Source organism: Ambystoma mexicanum, chromosome 7q (assembly GCF_040938575.1).
Source record: "Ambystoma mexicanum isolate Mex_15411 chromosome 7q, UKY_AmexF1_1, whole genome shotgun sequence".
In the NCBI taxonomy this organism is placed as follows: Eukaryota; Metazoa; Chordata; class Amphibia; order Caudata; family Ambystomatidae; genus Ambystoma; species Ambystoma mexicanum.
In genome coordinates, this window is record NC_090941.1 from 799713620 (window position 1) to 799737591 (window position 23972).

The 23972-nt window shown below is 45.1% G+C and overlaps 1 protein-coding gene across 4 annotated transcripts in view; it reads left to right on the forward strand.

Annotated features, from left to right (window-relative positions):
• The window catches only part of LOC138527785 (inhibitor of apoptosis protein-like), a 268461-nt gene that overhangs the window by 45078 nt on the left and 199411 nt on the right, over positions 1-23972 (forward strand). For all 4 annotated transcript variants that reach the window (XM_069639070.1, XM_069639068.1, XM_069639069.1 and 1 more), the window contains exons 2-4: positions 736-3128; positions 3234-3333; positions 22979-23057. In XM_069639070.1, the coding sequence (XP_069495171.1) occupies positions 2201-3128; positions 3234-3333; positions 22979-23057 (1107 nt within the window). In that variant the 5' untranslated portion in view covers positions 736-2200. The remainder of the gene's footprint in view (positions 1-735; positions 3129-3233; positions 3334-22978; positions 23058-23972) is intronic.

Genomic DNA, 23972 nt, shown 5'->3' on the forward strand with positions numbered 1-23972 from the left:
GTAACCATCTGGGCTGAGAAATGTTAATGGGCCAGGATAGAATCAAAACAAGCTAAAATGGTATTGAACTTAGATGGACCCGAACGTTCAGGGCTGGGACAACTCTGTTTGGGGGATCAACATTGTTGGGAGCTTGAAGCTGTTTAGCTCAAGGCTCTTTAGCTCCTGCTTGTAGCCTAGCAAAGTGTTATTCGCTTGACACTGACAACTTCCAGATGCTACTTTTGACTTAATGTGCCAAGTAGCACCATACCCATATACCTATTCAACGTTAACTCTGTTAGGAAATGAATTACAAAAAAAAATAAAATAACACATGTAGAAGCGATTTAAAGAATAATGGATCGTATATAATGGACATAAAGTTATAGTTTGCATTTGGATTAGGTTTGGAGTACACTATGTAATAGCTCCCTGTTCCCTAGTGCTAGCTCCTGTTTACTAGGTGACTCCCGGTACCTTGGAGCTGCTTTTTACGCCCGCTTATCAAATTTTTATTTGGATTTACTGGCTTCCTTATCTTAAAATTTCTTGATTTTGCTGTGACTGTTTTAAATTCTGTTGCAGGTCCAGGATTGTGCAATGGTTACCTATGTGCACAACCTGTTTTATATAGGATTTCCTGGTTTTACTTTTAGCTTGCAACCATTTTAAATTTAAAGGTATTGTGCAGTTATTGATGTATGGTTCTGATGTTTAATGTATTTTTTTTCTTTTTTTCTTTTTACTTTTTAGGTTTTTTGCAACTGAAAGACATCCTGGATACTTTAATTTTTAATTTCTTCTCTTGGACAGTACATTTCAACATGGGAGCTTAAATATTCTAAAGGGGATGATAGTCTGAACTCTGGGAGGTAGTTTTGTGAACCAAAAAAGAAACCCAATAATCAGTAATTACCTTTAGTCCTTCCTCAAACAATGGTTCTATAGTGAAGCACCTCTTTTGGAGGCTTGTTGAGTATTTCTATAAGGCGGCAAATGATTGAAGGACCCTAGCTAGTCTCAGCATCTGGACTAGTGTTTCATTTAAGTTTTGACAGTAAGCAACATCATGAGTTGGCAAAAATGGCTCTGGGGGTGCTTGTGCAAGACCTTATACAGCAACTGGCTTAGTCCTTGATCCATCAGACATAGCTGAGTGAAGACGTGGGATGGATAACAATTGAGTGGGCCGTGATTGTTGTATGTGGCTTCCTTTTGACAATTATGTAGTTTCTTTTTTGGTGAGCTTACTTTTGCCAAATTGTTTGAAGTTAAAATATTGAGGTAATTGGAAAGCCTTAGAAAACAACAATTGAACACACTATATATGCTTAAATATAAGTGCACAGAATTGAAACCTTGCTTGCACATCCCTTATATATCATTTTGTTTAGAGTCCCTAGCTACTGCAGGGCACTTATGTTTTACATTTGATATTGCACATTTTAACAGATTCTGTAGGTATAATAGTTTGATTATAATGTTTAATATTGTAATCGCACACCTTTGCAAGTCAATGGTATCACTGCTACTCCTACTAATTTGAATTTAGCAGGTCCTCTTCTATTCCAGTTCACACTTCATTACAGATGGCCTTGCTGCTGGTTGTGGTGGAAGTGCAGAGAACCCGTCTATTTTGAATACGTAACATCTGCACGCGTGTTACTGTTGTTTTCTAAGTTTAAGCTTTCTAGATGCTGAATCAATTAAATTAAAAGATTTTATTTGGAATGACTATGAATAACAATTTCGCAAAACTGCAGGACCTCTTATAACTCACTGCAGCGCTCACAATTTCACTGTGGCAGATTTCCACTGTTTCATTTTTGATTGTGTAAGATGGTGTGCAATTGGCACTATTGCTTCACTGGACTTTTCAGTTCTCTTTCCTTTTTCCTGCTTTGATTGAGCCATTTGTGAATGTACGAATAGAGGGAACCTTTTTCTCCACTCAAGTAATATGCACATTTATTATGTAAGTAAGTAACATACCATGAAATGGAATGTTTAATTAGAGGGTTACTATACGGTTAAAACCAAGAGTGGTGTTTCTATTGAATCTTACTCAGTGTTCCTGTTGAATCCCCTCTGTGTTCCAACACATTCACAAATGGAGCAGTTTAGACTGGAAGAAGGTTGAACAGAAGCAACTGTGTGAATTAATGTTAAAAGCATAGACTGCTAATTCTATTTTATTGCTTGAAAGTGACCTAGTGAAATGATGCACAAAACTACCTCTCAGAGAGAGACTTTCCCCGTTTTTCTCAAATATCCCATTATGAATGTACTGCAGAGCGGTCAGTTCCTTGAACGTCTGATGAGTAACAGTACTGTACAAGATCTGAAATACGACCTCTCCTGTGAACTCTATAGAATCTCCACATTTTCCAATTTTCCACCCAACGTACCAGTGTCCGAGCGAAGCTTGGCCCGGGCTGGCTTTTATTATACCGGATTGAATGATAAAGTGAAATGCTTCAGCTGTGGCTTGATGCTGGATAATTGGAAAAAAGGTGACAATGCCCTCGAAAAACACAAGCAGCTGTATCCAAGTTGTAACTTCCTCCAAGGCCTGCATTCAGTTAGCAATCTTGGATCTTCTTCTCATTCAGCTTTCTCTCCTCCAGCTACCAGTAGCCTTTTGCAGCCTGTGTCTTCTGCTACTTTAACAGCAACTTTAGATCGAAGTGGCTATTTCAGCAGTTCCTTTTCAAGTTTTCCTCAGGATCCAGTAGCAACCCAGAGTGTGGAAGATTTTTCGCATCTTCGACATACCCAGTGCAACTCTTTGAGTACCGAAGAAGCCAGGCTGAGTACTTATAGAACCTGGCCACTTCCCTTTCTCTCCCCAACAGAGCTTGCCAAGGCTGGCTTTTATTACACAGGACCTGGAGACAGAGTTACTTGTTTCACTTGTGGGGGTCAGCTGAATAATTGGGAACCTAAAGATAATGCTTTGTCAGAGCACCGCAGACACTTCCCTAGCTGCCCCTTCCTGGAAAGCCAAATGACGGAGCAGTCTCGACTTAATGTTTCTAACGTCAGCATGCAAACCTATGCTGCTCGGGTGAAAACCTTCATCAGTTGGCCATCAAGAATCCCAGTTCGGCCAGACCAACTGGCAAATGCTGGCTTTTATTATGTGGGTAAGTTGTAGGAAAACGAAGCAAATACTTATTTGTTGAACCTGCTCACTAGTTAAAATGTCTAACCACTAATTTTTGCTTTTTTGTGTTTTGTTTTTCTTTGAGGTCGCAATGACGATGTCAAATGTTTTTGCTGTGATGGTGGACTGAGGTGTTGGGAATCTGGAGATGACCCATGGATTGAGCATGCCAAATGGTTTCCAAGGTATACAGTTGGGTTTGTAAGTCAAGTGACTTTGTGTTTCAATATGATGTACAGTGCAAGTGTTTACGTTGCTGTTTATTTTTACTCAATATGTTAATATTTTAGTGTCAGTCGTGTTTATCTTGACCATGCACATTTAAACCATACTTTTTCATCATTGTGCTACCGTTGTGTGGTTTTTGTCCCATTCGACTTTCTTTTTAGCTATTTATAAAATGTAATGTAGACTTGAGAGTAATGTTTCATAACTGCCCCTTCATTTATTCAGAAATGTGCGGCACGTTTAGTAAAGGGGAACAAGACCATGTCACTTCCAATATGAATCCACAAGACTGAACAGCAGAGCCACGTCTCATCCGAGACACTGATGCATCCTTCAAGAACTCATAAGGAAGGACCCCCGTTGTGCAAAGCATTGTCCCAAGCTTGATTGCAATTTTCTAATGTGAATGGCAGGATTTCCCTGCCAGAAAACCTGCTCGCCATAACGCTGTGTTTTGGTAGGAAGTGTTTGCCTTTCAAAAGCAGAGATGGCTGTATAGAATGAATGCTCTGTCCACTGTCCGGAACTCCTTATTGAACTTTTATTTATGTACTCAATTTATTTGATTCCTTGAAACCCCTAAAAGCATGAAGCTGCTTTCAAAAAATGAGTAAAAACAGAGGTGCCTGGTCAAAATTAGCACGTACTAAAATTACAATGTAAAAAACGAACTAGAAAGAAAAGCAGAAATAAAAATTGTAGCAAAATGTGTGCAAACTGGAACACAATAGAATAAACTTGTTTTTAAAAGGTGTCGCTCCTTTTTTCCTCGCAGACCAATTTGTTCGAAGCCCATTTCCTCGCACACTATTACTGCATTTTTCCCTACATTGTAGACTTGGGACGGGGGTTGGGCTTAGATATTTAGAAAGGTGGCAGGGTGTGAGCGAGGGGTGTTGCCACCCCTACATTTTTTTTAAAAGTAATATGTGGTCAACATTGTTTTTGAGGAAATGGGCTTCTAAAACTTTCCTGAAAAAGAATCAAAATGGGGGACAAACCGATGACTTACTAGTTGCAGAGCTGTGCTGGAGGTTTAGGGTAGAGGTGGGTATGGACAACTAAAAAAGCGATCGCTTGTCACTGCTTTTTGGGGATAAAGGTCTCTCGAGCTTCAAGAGCAGAACTAAGACTAGTGAATGACCACTTGTTTGCTTGAATGTAGAGAGCCAGATGAGGATAAGGGGTAATGTGACTGAATTTGCGGGAACTTGACACTTCACCAACCGCTACACATAGGATTAAGAGTGCAACAGTCTCTACTTGTATTTCTCGAAATGCCAGATCCATCAAAACCAAATGATAGAACAATGATGCATGGATAATCCCAGGCTTTAATTCAAGAGATCACATGCCCAACACTGAAAATCCACAGATAAGCCGTAGTTTAGATTATTCAACCATCTCAGATCTGCTGGCACAATGAAAATTGCATTCACAACCGGGGGTGGATGCTTAGCCAATCAGGTGGCTGGAAACGCGGACGAGAACCCAATGCACCACCCACGTTTTACCAGCCAGTTGAGGCCCTTCCCCAGGGGCCACCATCTTGATTGTGTGGAGGCAACAGAGAGCCTCTCGCCATTGACTCCCCCCGGCACCTCCATCTCCCAACACTTCCTGCATTTTTTCCCCCACCCCCCTCCTTCGCTACGTACTTACTTGCTGCACTGGAGCTTTCCACTCCGTTCCCGTTGCTGCCTCCTAGTCCTCTATGCACATCATAGAAATAGAAAAGGGACCTGGTGCCTGACGTGCAGAGCCTGTCCCCCAATTATGTGTACCATGACAGAGCCCCGGGGTGTGAATAGCAATCACCCCCCTTGTTCGGGGTGCGTACATGCCAGTAACGGGCCTTAGACCTCAGCAAGGCCCTCTTCGATTTGGCCCAGCCTAGGCTCAGATTGGCGGGCCATTACTAGTCATATACACCCCCTGACACGGAGGGTGATTGCTACATCACTACCTTCAAGAAAAGATCATAGGAGGATGGACCAACCGTTGCACACATGGGTGCTGACCTTTTGGAATGACCTCCCACTGCAGAGTGATAAAAATCTCTTTAGGTTTAGAAAACAGCTGAAAACCTTTGACTGCATAGCCATTGGCCTGCTGCACAGCCTGTTCGTCTTAACCACTGTATTTTGATTCCCTCCCTGCTGTGACAATTCGCAAAGTGTTGTCACTTCTCCCCAGTGGGAGCCCTTTTCCTTTCCCACTAGGCTAAGGAGATTTTATTTATTGAGCATTTGGCACCTATACATCAGAAAGTGTTTCCAGTGCAGCTGCTACTCAATAGTCCCCCCTAAAGGTGGTTTAATGCGGGAGGACCTCATGAGGAGGAACTCCCTTTCTTGGGACAAGGACGATCACCTAGGGCACAGCCCAGTGAGCCATCTCACTCCCCAACTTTCCATAGCTCCTCCTTCCATACTGAGCCATTTCCTCGAGAGTAAGCCCATGTATTTTTGTAACTCGGATATTTACAGAACAGAACCTACTGAGACGAGGAAGAACACAGGAACCATGAAGAGTAGCCAACTCTTAAATGCTACCACGAGGTGGCTCATCGGAGGCACGAGGAATGCCAAAAGGACATTATCTGTATGTGTTGACGCTGCGCCGGGAGGCAGTCCCATAGATAAAAAGGAAAGAGAAGCAGGACTAAGGGGAGTCCGATCGCGGGGATGCCGGAATGCTGGCGCCCGGGAGTTACGAATGCAGAGTGAGGGCTGGAAGGAAGGCTGTACAGGGGATGCCGGCAGCAGGCTGCAGGAGTCCATTGAGGGTCTGAGGGGAGCAGACCCAACTGCGAGGCCGAAGGGAAGAAGCAGTGGCGTGGTAACAACAAGGTGGATTGTCTTTGCCCAGAGCGAAGCCAACACCGTGAGGAGTGGAGGACCACAAAGGTGCACCGGGACCATTGAAGCAGAGGAAGCTGCCGAGAAGGAACCCCATCCAAGGAAGGACCAGAGACGTGCTGCATCTGGTAGGGATACTGGGGAGTCGTAGAGAAGGACACAACGTAATGTTCCTCACCCCAGTGTCACCTACAGGGCTTCTGGGGAACAGAACTGTGTAGATTACATCAGGAAGGATCTCCCTCGTCCCAGTAGTAACGTAGCTACTGGACACTGGAAGAGTGAAACAAACCTCTGAGGAGAACTTCCTCGTTTCAGTGGCAGCAATAAGCCCACTAACCACAAGAGAAGGGTCTGGGACCCCAATGCAAAGGATTTGAGAACCCAAGAGGAACTTCCTCGGCGGAATGGCCCATTGACCAGTAGAGAAGGGTTTGGGATTTTGCTGATACCAAGAGAGAGTGACAAAACATACAGCAAGTTGAAAGATATGGAAAAAAAACGTTTCAAATACCAGAAGGGAATAATTCTCGTGGAGAAGACGCAAAAACTTTTGGGGCATATTGAAAAGAGGCAAGGGTAATGGGAGTCATTACCCCTGGTTTTATTACGAACTGTACTGACCAGTACCAGGAGAAGGGAGTCCTGCTCCTGGTCCAGAACATGGAGTTGTGCAAAGATTGTGTGGAAACCAGCAAGCCAGGGAAAGGGAGTCTATCCCCCGGTAACCTTTTTGCAAGAAAACATTCTTTTGAATACTACCCGTCAAGTTACAAATGTAAAGTCAATTTCACTTTACTGCTGTGGGAAATAGTAGTTTATCCCAGATAAGGTATTTAAACCTTGTGTCACTGCACTAAAGGTGCTGTGTGACACAATGTAAAAGATGCCTATGGAGTTTGTCAGGCTCCATAACCAAAAGAAACACAAAGCTCAGAAATCACATTAAAATACATGAGAGAGTGGGGAAAAAAGGGTCTCGCTCTCTCCAGGTAAAAAAAAAAATCAAGTCCTAAAAATCCAGCAAAGTTGCTGGGGGTCTCTTAAGGTGGATGGAATTAGCACATTTCTGAGAATTCTCCCTAACTTCAGTGAAGTACCCTTTTTAATCACTCTAGGAGGAGTTTAAGTTTGTAAAAGTTCCCCCATAGGAAATAATGGGGCAATATCCATAGGAAGGCATAAAATAAGCAGTGTCACTTTACAAATTGATATGTAATGCTGTAGGTTTGCTAATTAAATAGACACTTGTGTAGCATAGCTGGCAATTTGAAATTGCCCTGTTCAATGAAAACACAGCTCACCCTGCATTCCTCTCTCGCCCTCAGGTCTCACCCTAACCTCTTTTCTCTGTAAGTTCAAAGGGGCTAATGCGGTGAGATTGCAGTAGTAATCCTCTCGTCCACTCTCAAAAGTGCCACAAGCCTATGTGGTAATTCTAGCCAGGAAAGTCTTTCTTTTTTAAATAATTGCAAACCGGAAGTAAATGGGGATGATACTTTCTAAGCCAACTGTATTCTGTTTGGCAAACACGATTACATGCTCATTTAAAAAAAATGCAATTCCATTTCTTATGTAAATGGTTATAGAATGCAAAATTACAGTATTTATAATGTAAAACGCTGCTTCATCTCAATTTTTTCAGTCTAGCTTGGTGTATTTAAATCTCAGTATCGACTAGATTTCATTTTGTAGGGAACGGTGCATCATCACTTTTGAAAATGTTCATGATCGCACGCCCAAATGCTTTGGGTGGATGGAAAACCTAATTCTGTGACCTGCTGATTGCATGCAACTGGTGCTCAACTCAGGAGCTGATCCCAAACTCCTTGACATGAGGAGGTCACATGACTATCCCTTGTCCCTCTTGGTGTGTGAGAGAAGGTGGTCATCTTTCGCTAGTTGCTGTGTGGGTCCCAGGACTGGGGGCTGTATTCACCCTGAACGCAGTTCTGACTGGCATATGTAGATACTTGACTGGGACAGTGTGGATTCATTCCTTTGTGTGCGAGAATCCAGTATGCATAGACGTGCTTGTCGGTATGGCCTGCCATTGGCTGATTACCCCTATGTTCGAATTATGCTGTGTGTGATTGGGTGCAGTGTTCCCTCACTGTGTTAAAGGCAAACCCCCTGGCCAACTCTCCTTATCTACAGTTTAATCTCCAAACCTGCATTCTGGAAGTTCTGCTTGAGGAAGATCCGAAGCTGCACTAGCACGCTTTGACGCCCCAAATATTCGGACAATGAAGCTCAACCTCCCCACAGTAAACCGTGGTAAACCACAGCGGTGCTCTTTTCTCCTGATGGGGACAATTGGATCATAGCTCCTGCTTGAAGGCCTAGTCTCCCTGAAGCTCCTGATAGTGCCTGCATTGCTGGTCCCAGAAGTGGGTGCCCCTCCGCTGCCAGGATCCTGAAAACACTCTGAGCAGAACCAACCTGGGAATGTTCACCTAACGACCACAGGTGAGCACTCTGCTTCTGCTACACCTCACCTGGGAAGCTCCAGAGCCCATGCTGACTCCAATCCTGTGACCCAACTGTGGAAGTTGCTTTCCCTGACCAGCTTCGGTTGCTGGCTCCCCCAGAGTGCGTCCTTCAACTTTTCTTCAATATGCTCTCTTCGTTTAGGGTCTTGGCAAGCTGACCCCCTCCTCAGAAGTCAGATCCTGTGCCCAAGGACAATAGGGGAACCCTGCATTACTGACAATTGCTGGTTGCATCAGTCTCGCCTTTCTGCTACTCTGGCTCCGACTCCTGACCTGGCAATTTCCAAATCAAAAACAAGGGCATGTGAGTCCCCTCTGCATTGCTGTCCTGTCGCTGGAGTCTAAGTGGTGTGACGAATCTTAGGATTTTGTCCCTTTTTTCCTAGGGGGGAACCTTTCCCAGGGGGCCAGGCAGGTGCGTCCACAGTACAATAATCCCCCTGGTGGCGGAGCACAGCAGGAGGATCACCTGGTAAGGGAACCCCCTTATGGTACTTGGGACGATCATCTTCAGGAGACATGGTATAAAGTGGGCAAGAATTCATGTAGTAACCCTGTGGGAGACTACACCACCCTTGTCCTCTTGGTATTAGGTAACCCACCTTTTGCTATACGCCTGTACTACACAAGTTGGTAGTGTGACTGAGCAACCAGGCTTATCTCAAGAGGGGTAAATGTGAGCTGTAGCAATGAAATCCACAAATACAAGTAGCCAAGTAACACTTGCACTCAAGGTTTTAGTTATAAATAATTATTTAACAGTAGCTTTTAAATGAGCATTCTCTAAAAAGGGCAATGTATGTAACAATCAAATATACTTTAAAATACGTTTTCCAGCCTCAACACAAAGATAGTACATACTCTTTAGAGATGCTTCTTACACACTTCCTACACCCTAAGGTGACTTCACTAAATAGGACAGTAATGGCATTTATTTATCAGTAGTACACTTTGTAGATTCTGAGGTTTGTAGAAAGGAAAGGTTAAGGGAAGGAAAACATTAGGCAGGTTCTCGGAGCATGTGAGCACTTAAATCTTCCAGATACAAAGAAGTCTAAATAAACACCTTTCCCAGCAATAATAGTTATAAACCACCTCTGAGGGAGAGTAAATATCAAAGTCAAATGGTCTAGATGAGTCTGCAGGGAGCCAGGACAGCCAAAGTCAATTGGAACACAGTCTATGGAGCAGAGGCACTTCTTAGATAGCAAAGTCTTGCACAAAGTTAGAGAGTTTGTGGTGAAGGGTAGAGCTGAAATCGACTCTAGCAAAGTAGCTTTTGGTTAGAAGAAGAGTGGTCCAGCTGGCTTCTGTCTGGTTGCAACCATGCAGATCCTGGGTTCTTAGGACTCGGTTGTGGGGACAAGAGAGAAAACGTCTGGAGGACTGCTCTTTTCAGATCAGCGGCGCTTCCCTTTTTCAGCGCTCGATAAACAGCACCAGCGCGGATCCTGGACACCGGTTGGGCTTCCTGCACTCAGGTGAGGGGACACATGCTCTGGTCGTCCTGCTTCTGGAGGGTCCTGGGGAGACTCTTGGAACTTCTGGCCGGATTGCAGACGTTGCACTCTACTACGGATCTCTTGATCCCAGGCACTCGGTTCCTGCAGCAGCAAAGAAGTACAGCCAGTCTGGGAAGGCAGTCCAGTGGAGTTCATCTCGGGTTAGTTGGTCCCACTAACCCAAGGGAACAAGTCCCTTCCGGAGCTTCTCCTGTCGATCAGAAAAAGGTTTCAGCACATCAGTAGGGCTTCACCGGGCCATTGAAAGGTCCAGGAGGATACAGCAAGCTTTTGTTTGCGGTTTCTTCGTCAGGTTGTTTTTCCCAGTGGTCGACTCTGTCTTCAGTCCCAAAACCCTTGCCTTTTAAGCAGGTTTCTCCCATTCATGCACAGCCTAGTTGTCACTCAAACTGCAAGGTGGTGTCATGATGCCTACCCCCGGGCATCTAGACCAAGTCCAGCAACCCCGGAAGCGGGCATCATGTTACCCAGAGAAAACCGAGCAACCCTTGTTAGGGGCTATATGGGTGGCTATATGGGTACAGTCCTGGCGTCTATGGCTCCAGGCTCATATGGGGAACAGTCCTGGCGCCATAGACGCCAGGCTCATATGTTAAAACGTACCTGATGCAGACCATGCTGCAAGAGATCCAAGCCCATGTGAGGCTTGGAAGGAACTACTTTACCTAGGGACTATTTTGTTACTCGGTTGTGGTTGTGGAGGAATACTTACCTGGGACTACTTTGGAGGCTATTTAAACCACGCCCGAAGGGGAGCACACGCTTCGCGTTATTCTGCATCCTGCAGCGTAACGCTTACCGTGCCTGCAGTCAGCCTCCAGCCTCGTGCCACGCCCGCCTCGAGCCCAGAGCGCCTAGAAAGAAGGGGAAAGAAGAAGAAAGGTTAGAACAAGAACATTGGGTTTCTTACCCGATTCCGGATTCATCGCACCTTTGAACAAGAAAAAGACTTTATTTAAACACGTCGCATCGGCAGCAGCAGCGCCGCGCCATACTCACCGTTCCTCGCAGCATCTCTACGATCCAGCGCTGCCTCCATTATGTTGCCGCATTCCAGCACCTAAGGGGGACAAGAAAACAACACGGTGAGCCGAGGGGAAACAAATAAGGACAATCTCTTGCCACCATATACTTACCTGATTTTACCGCCGGAGGTATTATTCACCAGCACGCCAAATCTTCTTACGCCGCACCTGTAAGGAAGGAGAAAGCAGCAAGTTAAACTTTGGCATCATTTAACGGACAGCACAGACTCTTACCTGAACGCTTTAGCTGCCACAGAACTATCTTATTTTGGGTCTAAGCTGCAAGATCAACAAAGGAATTGGACAAGAGTGATTATTCAGACATTTTTGAACTCTTAAGAACTATATGCTTACGGTCCTTCGCTAGGAGTTTTGGAGCCAAGATTCCTCTAGAACTCTTCCAATATCCTCAAGCCAGTGAAATAACTGGCCATCAACGCGCCCCTGCGTTCCTCGCAGGATGGAGAGCTCCTCATTGAAAACTATAAGGTGACCTTTGTGAACGGGAATATCAGAGGTGATTAATGGGAACGCAGTGAGGGGCTATTACTCAGATCCACGGGTGGCTAATTCCCTTTCTCCGCCTTTAGGAGACTACATCTATGGGTCAAGCAGACGAAGCTAGGTGGGCCATTCTAGTCAGTCATCTCTGCACTACGCATCACATTGGTGGAGACCGTGGCTGTCCCTCAGGAGAGAACTGATTGTTTCTAAGGAACGCACTGATCTTGCTAGACAATTATTGAAAAACCAAGCTGGGCAAATGCCATTACCTGGACTCTTGGGGGGGAGGGGGACAGGGGGGGGGGGAGGGGTACAGGGGGGGGGGGAGGGGGACGGGGGGGGGAATTCAACCCCTGTTTCATCGAGTAATCCTGTGCAAGTGGTTCTACCAGGGAGCATTCCTTTATCCCCGCCGCAACGTTTTGCTGGGACCCGAAAAAGTTCGCCGTGTTTATGAACCAATGCCGCTTGCACTTTTTATGCAGACCTGGAGCCTTTCCAAAACAATCAAGCCAAAGTAGCCTTTGTATTATCATATCTCAGCGGCAGTGCAGCGGATTGGTCAATTCCACTAGTCAATCAGGATGACCCTATTCTTCGGGATTTTCAGGGTTTTCAAATGAGCATGGAAAGACTATTTGCCCGGCACTCCCAAGGACAAGCCCTGGATAACGAACTTTTGTCCCTACGACAGGGTAACCAGGACCTTCTAACCTACATCGCAACCTTCATAGGTTGGTGGTGGAAACTGGATGGCCCGAGGTAAAACGGATTACGTTATTTCATCGAGGACTTTGAGGAGAACTCAAAGATGTTTTGGCTCAAGTTGTGAACCCACCTCAAGACTGTGCTGAATACATAGACTTAGTGGTCCAGTTAGATCACAGACTTCAGAACAGAAAGGCTGACCGAGCCAAGTTCGAGAACCGGGTGTTGGTTAAACCCAACGCTACCCCCAAAGGAGCAGATGCCTCAGAACCCATGCAAATCGGAGGGGTTAAAGGACCCTTGACTCAGAAGGAAAGAGAATGGAGACGGCAAATGCAATTGTGTCTATACTGTGGAACTTCGGGACATTTTCTACGGGATTGCCCTGTAAAACCATCCAAGAAAGTGGTAGGAGCTGCTGATAAAAGCCATATGGAGTCCCTCGGGGAAACTACCATTCCCGACAAGCGTAGAGGTCTGCTTGCCGAGCTTGAAGGATATTCAGACCTCGCACTTCATCATACCAATGGTCCTTATAGATCCAAGGCAACCATCACGTATGCACGCAGTAAGGGCATACATTGATAGCCGGGCCATAGGAAACTATGTGGACCACGAATTGGCTTCTAGGATGAATCTACCTCTCTGCAGAAAGACCACTTCGGATGTCATCACCACAGTCGATGGAACTGAAATTGCCTCTGGGCCTGTAACTCATTCCACCGCAGAGATGACACTATTGGGTCAGGATGGGCATCGAGAGACTATTGTGTTTGATTTAATCAAAGCCCCGCAGTTTCAAATACTGGGGATACCTTGGTTGGAAACGCATAATCCTTGTATTGATTGGCGAGAGAAGAGATAACCTTCACGGATTGTGCACGTACTTGTTACCCGAAAAAACCCTTGACTGAGGGCCTGGCTGCAGTCGCTACTCCAGTCGTGCAGTTACCTCAGTAATATCAAGAATTCCAGGATGTTTTCCAAAAAGAACAGGCAAACACCTTACCACCTCACATATCAAACGATTGTCAAATCGATCTCATACCCGGTGCACAACCTCCATGTAGTAGGATCTACGCCCTTACTGAACCTGAAAACCTTCACCTACGACAATACTTGGACCAATATCTTGCCAATGGCTTCATTCGTTCATCCAAGTCCCCTGCGACTTCAGCTTTGTTCTTCGTGCCAAAAAAGGAAGGTGACCTCAGAACGTGCATTGAATCAGATCACGGTTAAGAACCGATACCCATTGCCTCTGATCCCCGAATTACTAGACCAAGTAAATGACGCTTGCATCTACACTAAATTAGATCTCCAAGGGGCATATCATCTGGTACGTGTGAAGAAAGGCGACGAATGGAAGACTGCTTTTCGCACTAAGTATGGGTTATTCGAATACCAGGTAATGCCCTTCGGGTTGTGCAATTCACCAGCAGCCTTCCAGTATTTTATGAACGATGTCCTTCGTGAACTCATTGACGTCTGTGTTATATACATAGACGATATTCTAGTGTACTCCTCTTCAGAATCAGACCATGTGAAGCACGTTCGTGCAGTCCTAGAGAAACTACGCCAGCACAAGTTATACGCAAAATTGGAAAAATGCGTTTTTCATGCTACGGAAGTTGAACCTGACTCCAAAAGGAGTCCAAATGGACTCTCGAAAGGTGGACGCAATTCTCAAGTGGCCATCACCCAATTCAGTTAAAGGAGGTCAAAGCATGCTCGGATTTGCTAACTTCTACCGCAGATTCATTCCGGATTTCTCACATGTTGTACACCCTATCACAGCACTCTTGCGAAAAAACAAACTCTTCTTGTGGACCGAAGAAGCTGAAAACGCCTTCCAAGAGTTGAAAGCGAAATTCACGTCTGCACCTGTATTAAAGCACCCACGCCCTGAACTTCCATACATAGTTGAATCTGATGCATCCAGTTTAGCCATGGGAGCTGTCCTGTCTCAGAAGGATCCTTAAACTGGTCAACTTCACCCAGTAGCATTTTGGTCCAGAAAGTTTTCGGCACCCGTGTTAAACTATGCGGTTACCGATAAATAATTATTAGCCATCAAATCCGCCTTCAAGGCTTGGCGGCACTATCCTCTCGGTGCCAGGCATACCATTACTGTAATCACCGATCACCGGAACTTGCAGTATTTAAAAACAGCCAAGTCCCAATCGTCATGCCAACTTCGATGGGCATTGTTCTTTGCCGAGTTCGATTTCGTGATCACTTATCGACCAGACTGTAAAAATTGCAAGGCAGACGCCTTATCCAGAATAGGGATGGGAGAAGCATATGTGAACCCAGAACCGGTACCTATAATTTCAGAACAAAGAATTCTTGGCATAACTACTCTACAAACTCTAGAGGATATTCAGGTAAAGATCCAACAACTCTTCGATCCAACAGCCTTGCAGGACTGGGTAAAGAAAGGCCGGGACTACTCGGTCATCAATGGTCTACCTTATTATCAAGGGCGACTATTTCTGCCACACAAGGAACTACAAGAACTAGTCCTCTCCAATTATTATGACACCCTGATGGAAGGGCACCCAGGTATTGCAAAGACGGAAGCTAAAATTAAGAGACAATTCCCACCTGGCGAAAAGATGTAAAGTCATTTGTAATGCCTTGTGGCATTTGCGCCCAAAACAAAAGTCAGAAGAAAAAACCAGCTGGACTTTTACAACCTTTAGATATCCCGCCTACACCACGGCACACCTTATCGTTAGACTTTATTACAGACCTACCTCCATGTGATGGATTTAACACCATTCTAGTTATTGTGGATCTTTTTTCCAAGATGGCCCACTTTATTCCTTTAAAGGGATTACCTTCTGCTTCAATTCTGGCCAAAGAGTTCCTCGAACATTGTTCGAATACACAGATTTCCTTCCATATTGGTCTCTGACCAAGGTCGTCAATTCATTTCACGTTTTTGGAAAAAATGTTGTCAATTGGCGCAAATCGACGTGAGGTTATCAACCAGTCACCACCCCCAGACCGATGGTCAGACGGAGAGGACCAACCAGACTCTTGAACAGTACCTGCGTTGTATGTTACACCAGACTGAAGGTAATTGGAAGGACATTCTATGGATTGCCGAATACGCATACAATAACTTTTTACATTCTGGAACTGGACAAAGCCCATTTTATACCATATACGGGCACTATCCCCGAACCTCAGAACTTGACTCACCTCAACACTTAGAAATGCCTGCAGTGAACCATCTGCACGCTACTATTACACAAGCCTTTAAGGAAGCAACTGAACATTTAAAGCAAGCGAAAGAAAAATACAAGAAAAATGCTGATCAGCATAGAAGTGATGCTCGACAACACGAGATTGGGGATCAAGATTGGTTGGCCCCAAAACACATACCTTTTAAAGGGAACGCGGTCCTTTAACCCTAGGTATTTGGGACCTTACTCTATTAAGGCCATTATCAATCCGGTGGCCGTCAAACTGGAATTACCTGCTAGTATGCAGATTCACCCCGTCTTCCATTTGTCGCTTCCGAAGCCAGTGCAACCTGGAACAAGACTAACCAAGCCACCTGACCCCATCCTTGTAGACGAGGAACCCGAATTTGAAGTTAAAAGTATCCTGGACTCCAAAATGGTTAAGTAAAAACTTTTTTATTTAATCGACTGGAAAGGATACGGACCACAAGAAAGGTCATGGGAACCTAGTGACCACGTTCATGCACCTCGGTTGGTGAGAAGATTCCACCAGAATTTCCCAGACAAACCAAGACCAAGGGGAAGAACGACTTTAGGAGGGGCCTTCAGGGGGTCGGGGGAGGTGCTGTCATGATGCCTACCCCGGGCATCCAGACCAAGTCCAGCAACCCCGGAAGCAGGCATGTTACCCAGAGAAAGCCCAGCAACCCTTGTTGGGGGGCTATATGGGTACAGTCCTGGCATCTATGGCGCCAGGCTCATATGGGGGAACAGTCCTGGCGCCATAGACGCCAGGCTCATATGTTAAAACTTACCTGATGCAGACCATGCTGCAAGAGATCCAAGCCCATGTAAGGCTTGGAAGGAACTACTTTACCTAGGGACTATTTTGTTACTCGGGTGTGGTGGTGGAGGAATACTTACCTGGGACTACTTTGGAGGCTATTTAAACTATGCCCGAAGGGGAGCACACGCTTCGTGTTATTCTGCATCCTGCAGTGTAACGCTCACCGTGCCTGCAGTCCGCATCCAGCCTCGTGCCACGCTCGTCTCGGGTCCAGAGCGCCTAGAAAGAAGGGGAAAGAAGAAGAAAGGTTAGAACAAGAACATTGGGTTTCTTACCTGATTCCGGATTCATCGCACCTTTGAACAAGAAAAAGACTTTATTTAAACACGTCGCATCGCCAGCAGCAGCGCCGCACCATACTCACCGTTCCTCGCAGCATCTCTACGATCCGGCGCTGCCTCCATCATTTTGTTGCTGCATTCCAGCACCTAAGGGGGACAAGAAAACAACAAGGTGAGCCGAGGGGAAACAAACAAGGACAATCTCTTGCCACCATATACTTACCTGATTTTACCGCCGGAGGTATTATTCACCAGCACGCCAAATCTTCTTACGCCGCACCTGTAAGGAAGGAGAAAGCAGCAAGTTAAACTTTGGCATCATTTAACGGACAGCACAGACTCTTACCTGAACGCTTTAGCTGCCACAGAACTATCTTCTTTTGGGTCTAAGCTGCAAGATAAACCAAGGAATTGGACAAGAGTGATTATTCAGACATTTTTGAACTCTTAAGAACTATATGCTTACGGTCCTTCGCTAGGGGTTTTGGAGCCAAGATTTGTCTAGAACTCTTCCAATATCCTCAATCCAGTGAAGTAACTGGCCATCAACGCGCCCCTGCGTTCCTCGCAGGATGGAGAGCTCAGCATTCAAAACTATAAGGTGAGCTTTCTGAACGGGAATATCGGAGGTGATTAATGGGAACGCAGTGAGGGGCTATTACTCAGATCCACAGGTGGCTAATTCTCTTTCTGCGCCTTTAGGAGACTCCTTCTGCGGGTCAAGCAGACAAAGCTAGGTGGGCCAGTCCAGTCAGTCATCTCTGCACTACGCATCACGTTGGTGGAGACCGTGGCTGTCCAGTTCCGCCCGACACCCCTGTGGGAACCAGGTGAGCGTAACAGGTGGCTACCTGACAGGACAGCCAGCCAATCAGGACTGGGTGCATTCAGGCATTTCTAAAGACAAAGGACAGGGGAGTTTCGGGACCCTCCCTCCCTTCCTCCCCTTCCAGACACACTGGAGCCAGAGGCGGGTTTCAGTACTGAAGTCCACCAAAGGCAAAACGAACAAAGGGCTCAAACCTGGCTTGGCGCGCAGAGTAAAACCCAACGGTAAGTAAAGTCAATGGAATCGTTCGAACGGACCGCATACAAAAAGTCCTAAAAAATGCTATCACCAAAGGTTCGAACCACCAAAAGTTCGAACCTTTGGTGGTAGCATTATAGATAAGTTATAAAAAAAAAAAAAAGATTGCGGGGGTGTCCCCAGCAGCACCCCGCTCACTATACTGTGTGGTACAGTGAGCAGGGTGTTGCGGAAGACACCCTTGAGCACACCTGAAAAAAAAATAAACGGGGCCTGCAGTATAGTGAGCGGGGGTTGCGGGGGAAACCCCTGCAGCCCCCGTTAAAGAAAAGGACCCTGCGGCGCCGGTTCCCGATCACAGAAGTGAAAGGGAACTGGCGCCGCAGGGACTCCGCGTGAAGAAAAAGTTAAATAGGGTATGTTTATGTTGTGGGTGGGGGGGTGTGTTGTGGGTGGGGGGGTATGGGTATGTAGGTGTTGTGTTCGCATGGGAAATGTGCAAACATTTGGTGGTTCGCACATTTCTCATGCAAACTTTCCGGCCGCGGGAAAATCAGCCACGGTCTGATCACACAGATCCAAGTCAATTTCACTTTACTAGTCTTGGGAACAGTAGTCCGCACAAAAAAAGGTATTTAAACCTTAAGAGAAAGCTAAGATTTCTCTGTGACACTGCACTGAAGGTGCTGTGTGTCACCATACAAAAAGTAGATGCATATGGAGTTTGTCAGACTCCAAAAACAAAGGAAACACATAATCCAAATCAGGTAAAAACACATTAGAGAGTGAGAAAAAGGGCTCACTCCCTCCAGGGTTGAAATTAAAAAGTCCTAAAGTCCAGCAAAAGAGCTGGGGGGTCTCTACGGTTGGAGGAATTGAGCACTAAAATGAAAATTCTCCCTAACAGTATAACCCTGCTGAAAGGCCTTCAACCTCTTTTCAGGAATTAAATTCCCCTGCCATCTACCCTGATAGGACTGATATGCTTTATTGTGAAGCCAATCCAACTAGCATATTCATGCAAAGTAAAGAGCTAACCAATATTGACATTGACTGACTTATTAAATCTGAAACCATGTACTGAAATGAGAAAGAGGATGAAGATCACTCGGGTAAACCAACGTGAGCAGTGTAGTTCTTTAACAAATATGATTGGTGCAGCGTGGGAGTTAAAATCTAGCACTGCTGAGAGCCAGAGGAGAATTCTTCTGGGTAGCGGTGACCGGCTAAGCAGCGCTATCAGCTGGTAAGACATCCACGGACACGCAAGACCGACACATACACAAGACCCCATTTGCCGGAGAAGGAGAGGGAACAAACCGATCCTGAGAGCCAGCTACTCTGAAGCTTGCATACCGAATAGACGTGGGAGCGTCTTACCGAGTCCAGAACAACACAGGTGAGAGCGGACCGTGAGAAGGATGCGGGACACCCCAGACAATCGAACCGGGAGCAAGTCCAAGGGCTACCAGACCTTCAAGATGGAATCCTGATGCCCAGAAGACCGAACCGAAACAAAAGGTACACTGGCTGGTGGGGATTGACAGGAGGTCTGGTAAAGCCGGGTGAAGCACAGAAAGGACCGAATGAGGATCAGAAAGTATTGTGGACTAATGCACTGAAGGAAATGCAGAGAAGCAACAGGGCATATACCCCCGTCATTAATAAATGCATGACCAGGGAATACAGGACAAGTGAAAACTTAACTTGGCAGGAGAGTAAACCAGACTATTACAGACAACAATTGCGAGTCTGGGACACTCGCCTATATAAAGTAGAAGGTATAAGGGAGTCAAAGACTCTGCATGAAAGCAAGATTGGAAACAAGGAATACTACTTTTGGCAGGAGAGTAAACCAAATGAACCACCGGTTCCATTGTGAGTCTTGGACCCACACCCAAAGGAGAGACCAAGAATGGGACCTGAATCAGAAATAACGGGCTGGAGCTCTATACATGAAACAAATACAATCTAAGAGATAACTGGTTCTTGGCAGGAGAGTAATGTAAAACCGCTCAAGTATTGTGAGTCTGGGATTCACACCCAAATAAAAGGTCGGAACCAAGGGGTTTAGAACCTTGAGACTTATGAATTTGTTGTACTTTTGGAGAATCCTTTGTGTTTTGTATGCAAAAAGACTGGATAGACGTTGTCCTTTTTTAACTCTAGAGGAAAAGTGCAACACCCTAGTCTTGGAACAATATTTTCTTGAACACTTTTTAATCTTTTGGAAGCCCGACTGGCTGGGGACATTTGTTACCTTGATGAAGACGGTTTTATTTAGAGCAAGATCATCCTTGCACCATTTTGTTAGTTTATGTTGTGAGGGACAGAGTCGGGACGTGCCTGGGACAGACTATACTTTTCGACATCCTGACTGTTTTCACTAGTTCTTTTGAGGTAGGGCAACCTCTCTTAGATTTAGGAATATAGAAACCTTTTTTCCAACCATTATTGATCAATAAGTCTGTACTCCAAAATATGCCACCCTTGTGTCTGAGCCTTACTACTGGTCTCACAGTGGTCTCCGTACAACCCATGAAATGACCGCCTCTGGAATTAACCACATTCATCCTGCTAAACCGCTTACAAGGTCCCACGCATTGCTCTCCTGATCCTCTGTCACTGCTGGCAGGCATTTTCTTGTCTTCAGTCTTGGGCCTCTCCTTCATCCTTGCAAGCTCTTGAGGTAAAACTCTCCCTCCAAAGACGGTCCTCATACACAATATAAGCCCCTCCCGGTCTCTTGTCTGCCTGAAACGAAAAGCATTTTACATGCATGTTACTGTTTTTTTTTTTTTAAGCAAGGACTTTGACTCTTTAAGAACTTGATACTTAATGCTATTTTGTAACCTCATTTGTGCATTTCTTTTCACCTGCTTGTGTATTCTTTTTCCCTTTGCCTTTTCTTACATATAAAGATTATATATTTTATATAAATACTGTGTGAAACTTCTCTTATTTAGTATCTAACGAAAAGCGTGTACTACTGTACCAGTGATGCACCTCTTTCCCCCTATTTTGAGTTTGGCCTGGGCTACTCTGCTTCGACTCCCATTTGGAGAGCCTGGTGCCCTTGAGGGAATCACTATTACCAGCATTAGGAAGGTAAACCGGAGGAACCTTGCTGCAGGCCCTTAAGGAAAATCTCCCTAATGGCGACCCATCAGCCAGAAGCAGAAGCAACTGGGAAGGCACCAGGAAGATGGAAGAGCCTGATCAGGGGATCCGGGCAGCTTGAGGAGCAAGACTGGGTAGTACAACAACAAACAATCCCATGTCTGGAGCAACAGATAGAGGTGACGCAGTATGGCACAAGACTGAGCTGAAGCAGAGTAGTGGCCACCCGTCTAGGCATGGTAGAAGTTTGCCCAGTTGGATTTTGAGGGGATACAGCAGAGCAATGACCAGAAACAGTCCCAGCATGGGTTAGCCAGGCCAGCCAGTAAGGTGGATGAGGTTAAGCCTGTGAAGGACTTCAGCAGCATTAACAAGCAACAAGGGCAATGAAAAGGGAACCATGAGTCAGCAAATGAAGACTAACCAGGTCCTCGAATGCAGTAGCCCATTTTTGTGGCAATCCTCCAGCAATTCAGTTAAGAATCTAAGGAATTGATGATCTCTTCTAGATAAACACGTTAATTGAGGCGCCAGTCAATCCGGGTGGCCCTAAGAACTGCCAAACACTCGGTTCACTCACACAAGTATATTGGGCTTGTGTGGGCCAGAAAACCATCCTAAGCTAGTTTACACCACAATAGTTTTCAGGGCTGGGCTCAGTGAGCCCAACAGCACCGCTGCCATTTAAAGCCTGCCTCTTGGCCACACAGACAAAGGGATGACCTAAAACAAAATGGCTGGGAGTAGGAATTAAAAAGAAAATGAGTACCCCAATGGCTACCATACTGGTGTATTGGGCTAGCCCTTACTACTCAACACACCTGTCTGACGATAGTCACCTTAGGAGCAAAATAGGGGGCTTAATAAAAACGACTCCGGTAGCTGTATAGGTTACTGGGGCAGCACATCACAAAAAGGGTTACAGTGGCAGAGAAACTTCATCAGAAGTCCCTCTGGCCATACAAGTAAGGTTAAAACAAGTTAAACCAACTAAAATAAAGCAAAAATGTTTAGGGGACCCATAAAGTGGGTTCAGAAAATCCCCAAAATTAAACTCTACCCTAATATTTGGAGATTCCATTGAAGCCAGAAGGTTGCTAAAATACTTGCCTACACTCTTGTTATAGCATAATCATCCATTGCACCCTGGGTGGTCTTGTATTTTGGTGGGGCTCTCATCTGGTAAGGGCCAGATTGCGGGGCTCTCATCTGGTAAGGGCCAGGTTGCACGACATCTGTACATGGGTCACTCCACACAGGCATTCTGTAAACCTTATTTCATTGACTCACATCAGTTGGTTAGCTTGTACAGGTAATTGTGTACAATATTTTAAAATTAATGTTCGTCTCACTGCTTCCAGTATGTTTAGATTCCTCCATCTTCCCAGGTTTTAGGGTGTCTTGTAATATCCCAAGGTATGGAGGAAAGCGAGTAGGCCATCGAAGTAAGAATAACTCACCATATGGACCTAGTCTAGGGTAAACGTTCTTCAATGTGACCCATTCACGCCACCCACCCCTGCCGAATAGAGTTCAGGAACTTGCTATCCACATAAATAATAGCAAGTTTTAATATATCCCTTTATGCCAGATTCCTCCCATATCTAAGCACTGTAATAATAGCTGTTATTGCCCAATTTAATAGTACTTGATTTATTGACCTCAGAACAAAGTGGCTCATTCAGCCATGCCAGGATTCAATCTTGCAAAGTGTAGGCTTTTTCCTTGTCAAAGGTGGGCGATTTTAGTTTGAGATATCTACCTAGTTAAAAGGCCTGATGCTCGGGCCCAAGAGCATGTGCGAAGCAGGTGCCGTTTGTGAGTGTGTCCATGCATGTACTCCATCCCAATAGATTTTGTTACATTAGACCTGCTTCGCTCATGTTTCTGTCCCCATAAGACAGAATGTTCACAAACATGCAGGAGAAAGGTCTCTATACACTAGAAGTACAGTAATCACTGTGATGAGGAAATCTTTTTTGCAGGATTAATTTCTATTTTATTGAATTTATCATTTCAGGTGCGAGTATCTATTAATGATAAAGAAACAGGAGTTTGTAAATCAGATACAAGCAAGATTTCCCCATCTTCTTGAGCAGGTAATATGAATTCATGTGCTTATCTGCTGCCATTTAGAAAGCAGATATGTTCAGTTTAACTGTAATGTGATTACCTCTCGAGTGACAGCATGGTCTCCATGTTAATATAGTTTGGATGTAATGGGAGACTATGAGAATTGATTGTCGTCAAGTTGTTCTCCACATGTTTTTATTCCAACTGGAGTGAATTAATTAAATCTGTGGGACGAATTGCAACAGTTTTGTCATTGAAATGTCAGCATCAATGTCTGATGTGTCTGATTTTGGTTTATGGTTCCCACATTTTTTGTGAGCGTATTTTTATCACCTCAAGACCAAGTATTAACAGTAATTTGCTACTTTCTTTTCGGCATTTTCATCACAATAATAATTTCCCCCTATGACGGGGTGTCTAGTCAAATGGTCGACAGACAAATGGCCGCCAGACAAATGGTTGAGTTTTTTTTTTTTAGTTATATATATTTTTTTAACTTTTCGTTTAGGGAAAAATAGGGGTTTTTAGCAAAACAAAAGGGGGTTGGGGCGGGGACCCCCCCCCCAAAAAAATGAAAAAACAAAACAAAAAAATTCGACCTTTTGGTGTCGACCATTTGTCCTGTCTACCATTTAGATTCGACCATTTGACCTACAACCCTATGACAGCATGTCTAATGAATTTAGCAATTCATTGGACAACCCGCAGACATTGTATTCTTCACGCCCTGCATCATTACTTAACATGGTTCCCTTCCACAATTCATTGTGGACCCGTACATTGTCCGAACGCCCTGCTGCTCTCAGCCACACTTGGTCTGATATCGATCACTTCTGCTCTCTTCCCTCGCCGCATTCTAGCCTTTGCCCGAACCAAAGTATAATCTCTAAATTCAGGCCAGCTATCTTTAGCACATTGTTTGGGATATGTCAGTCCACTAT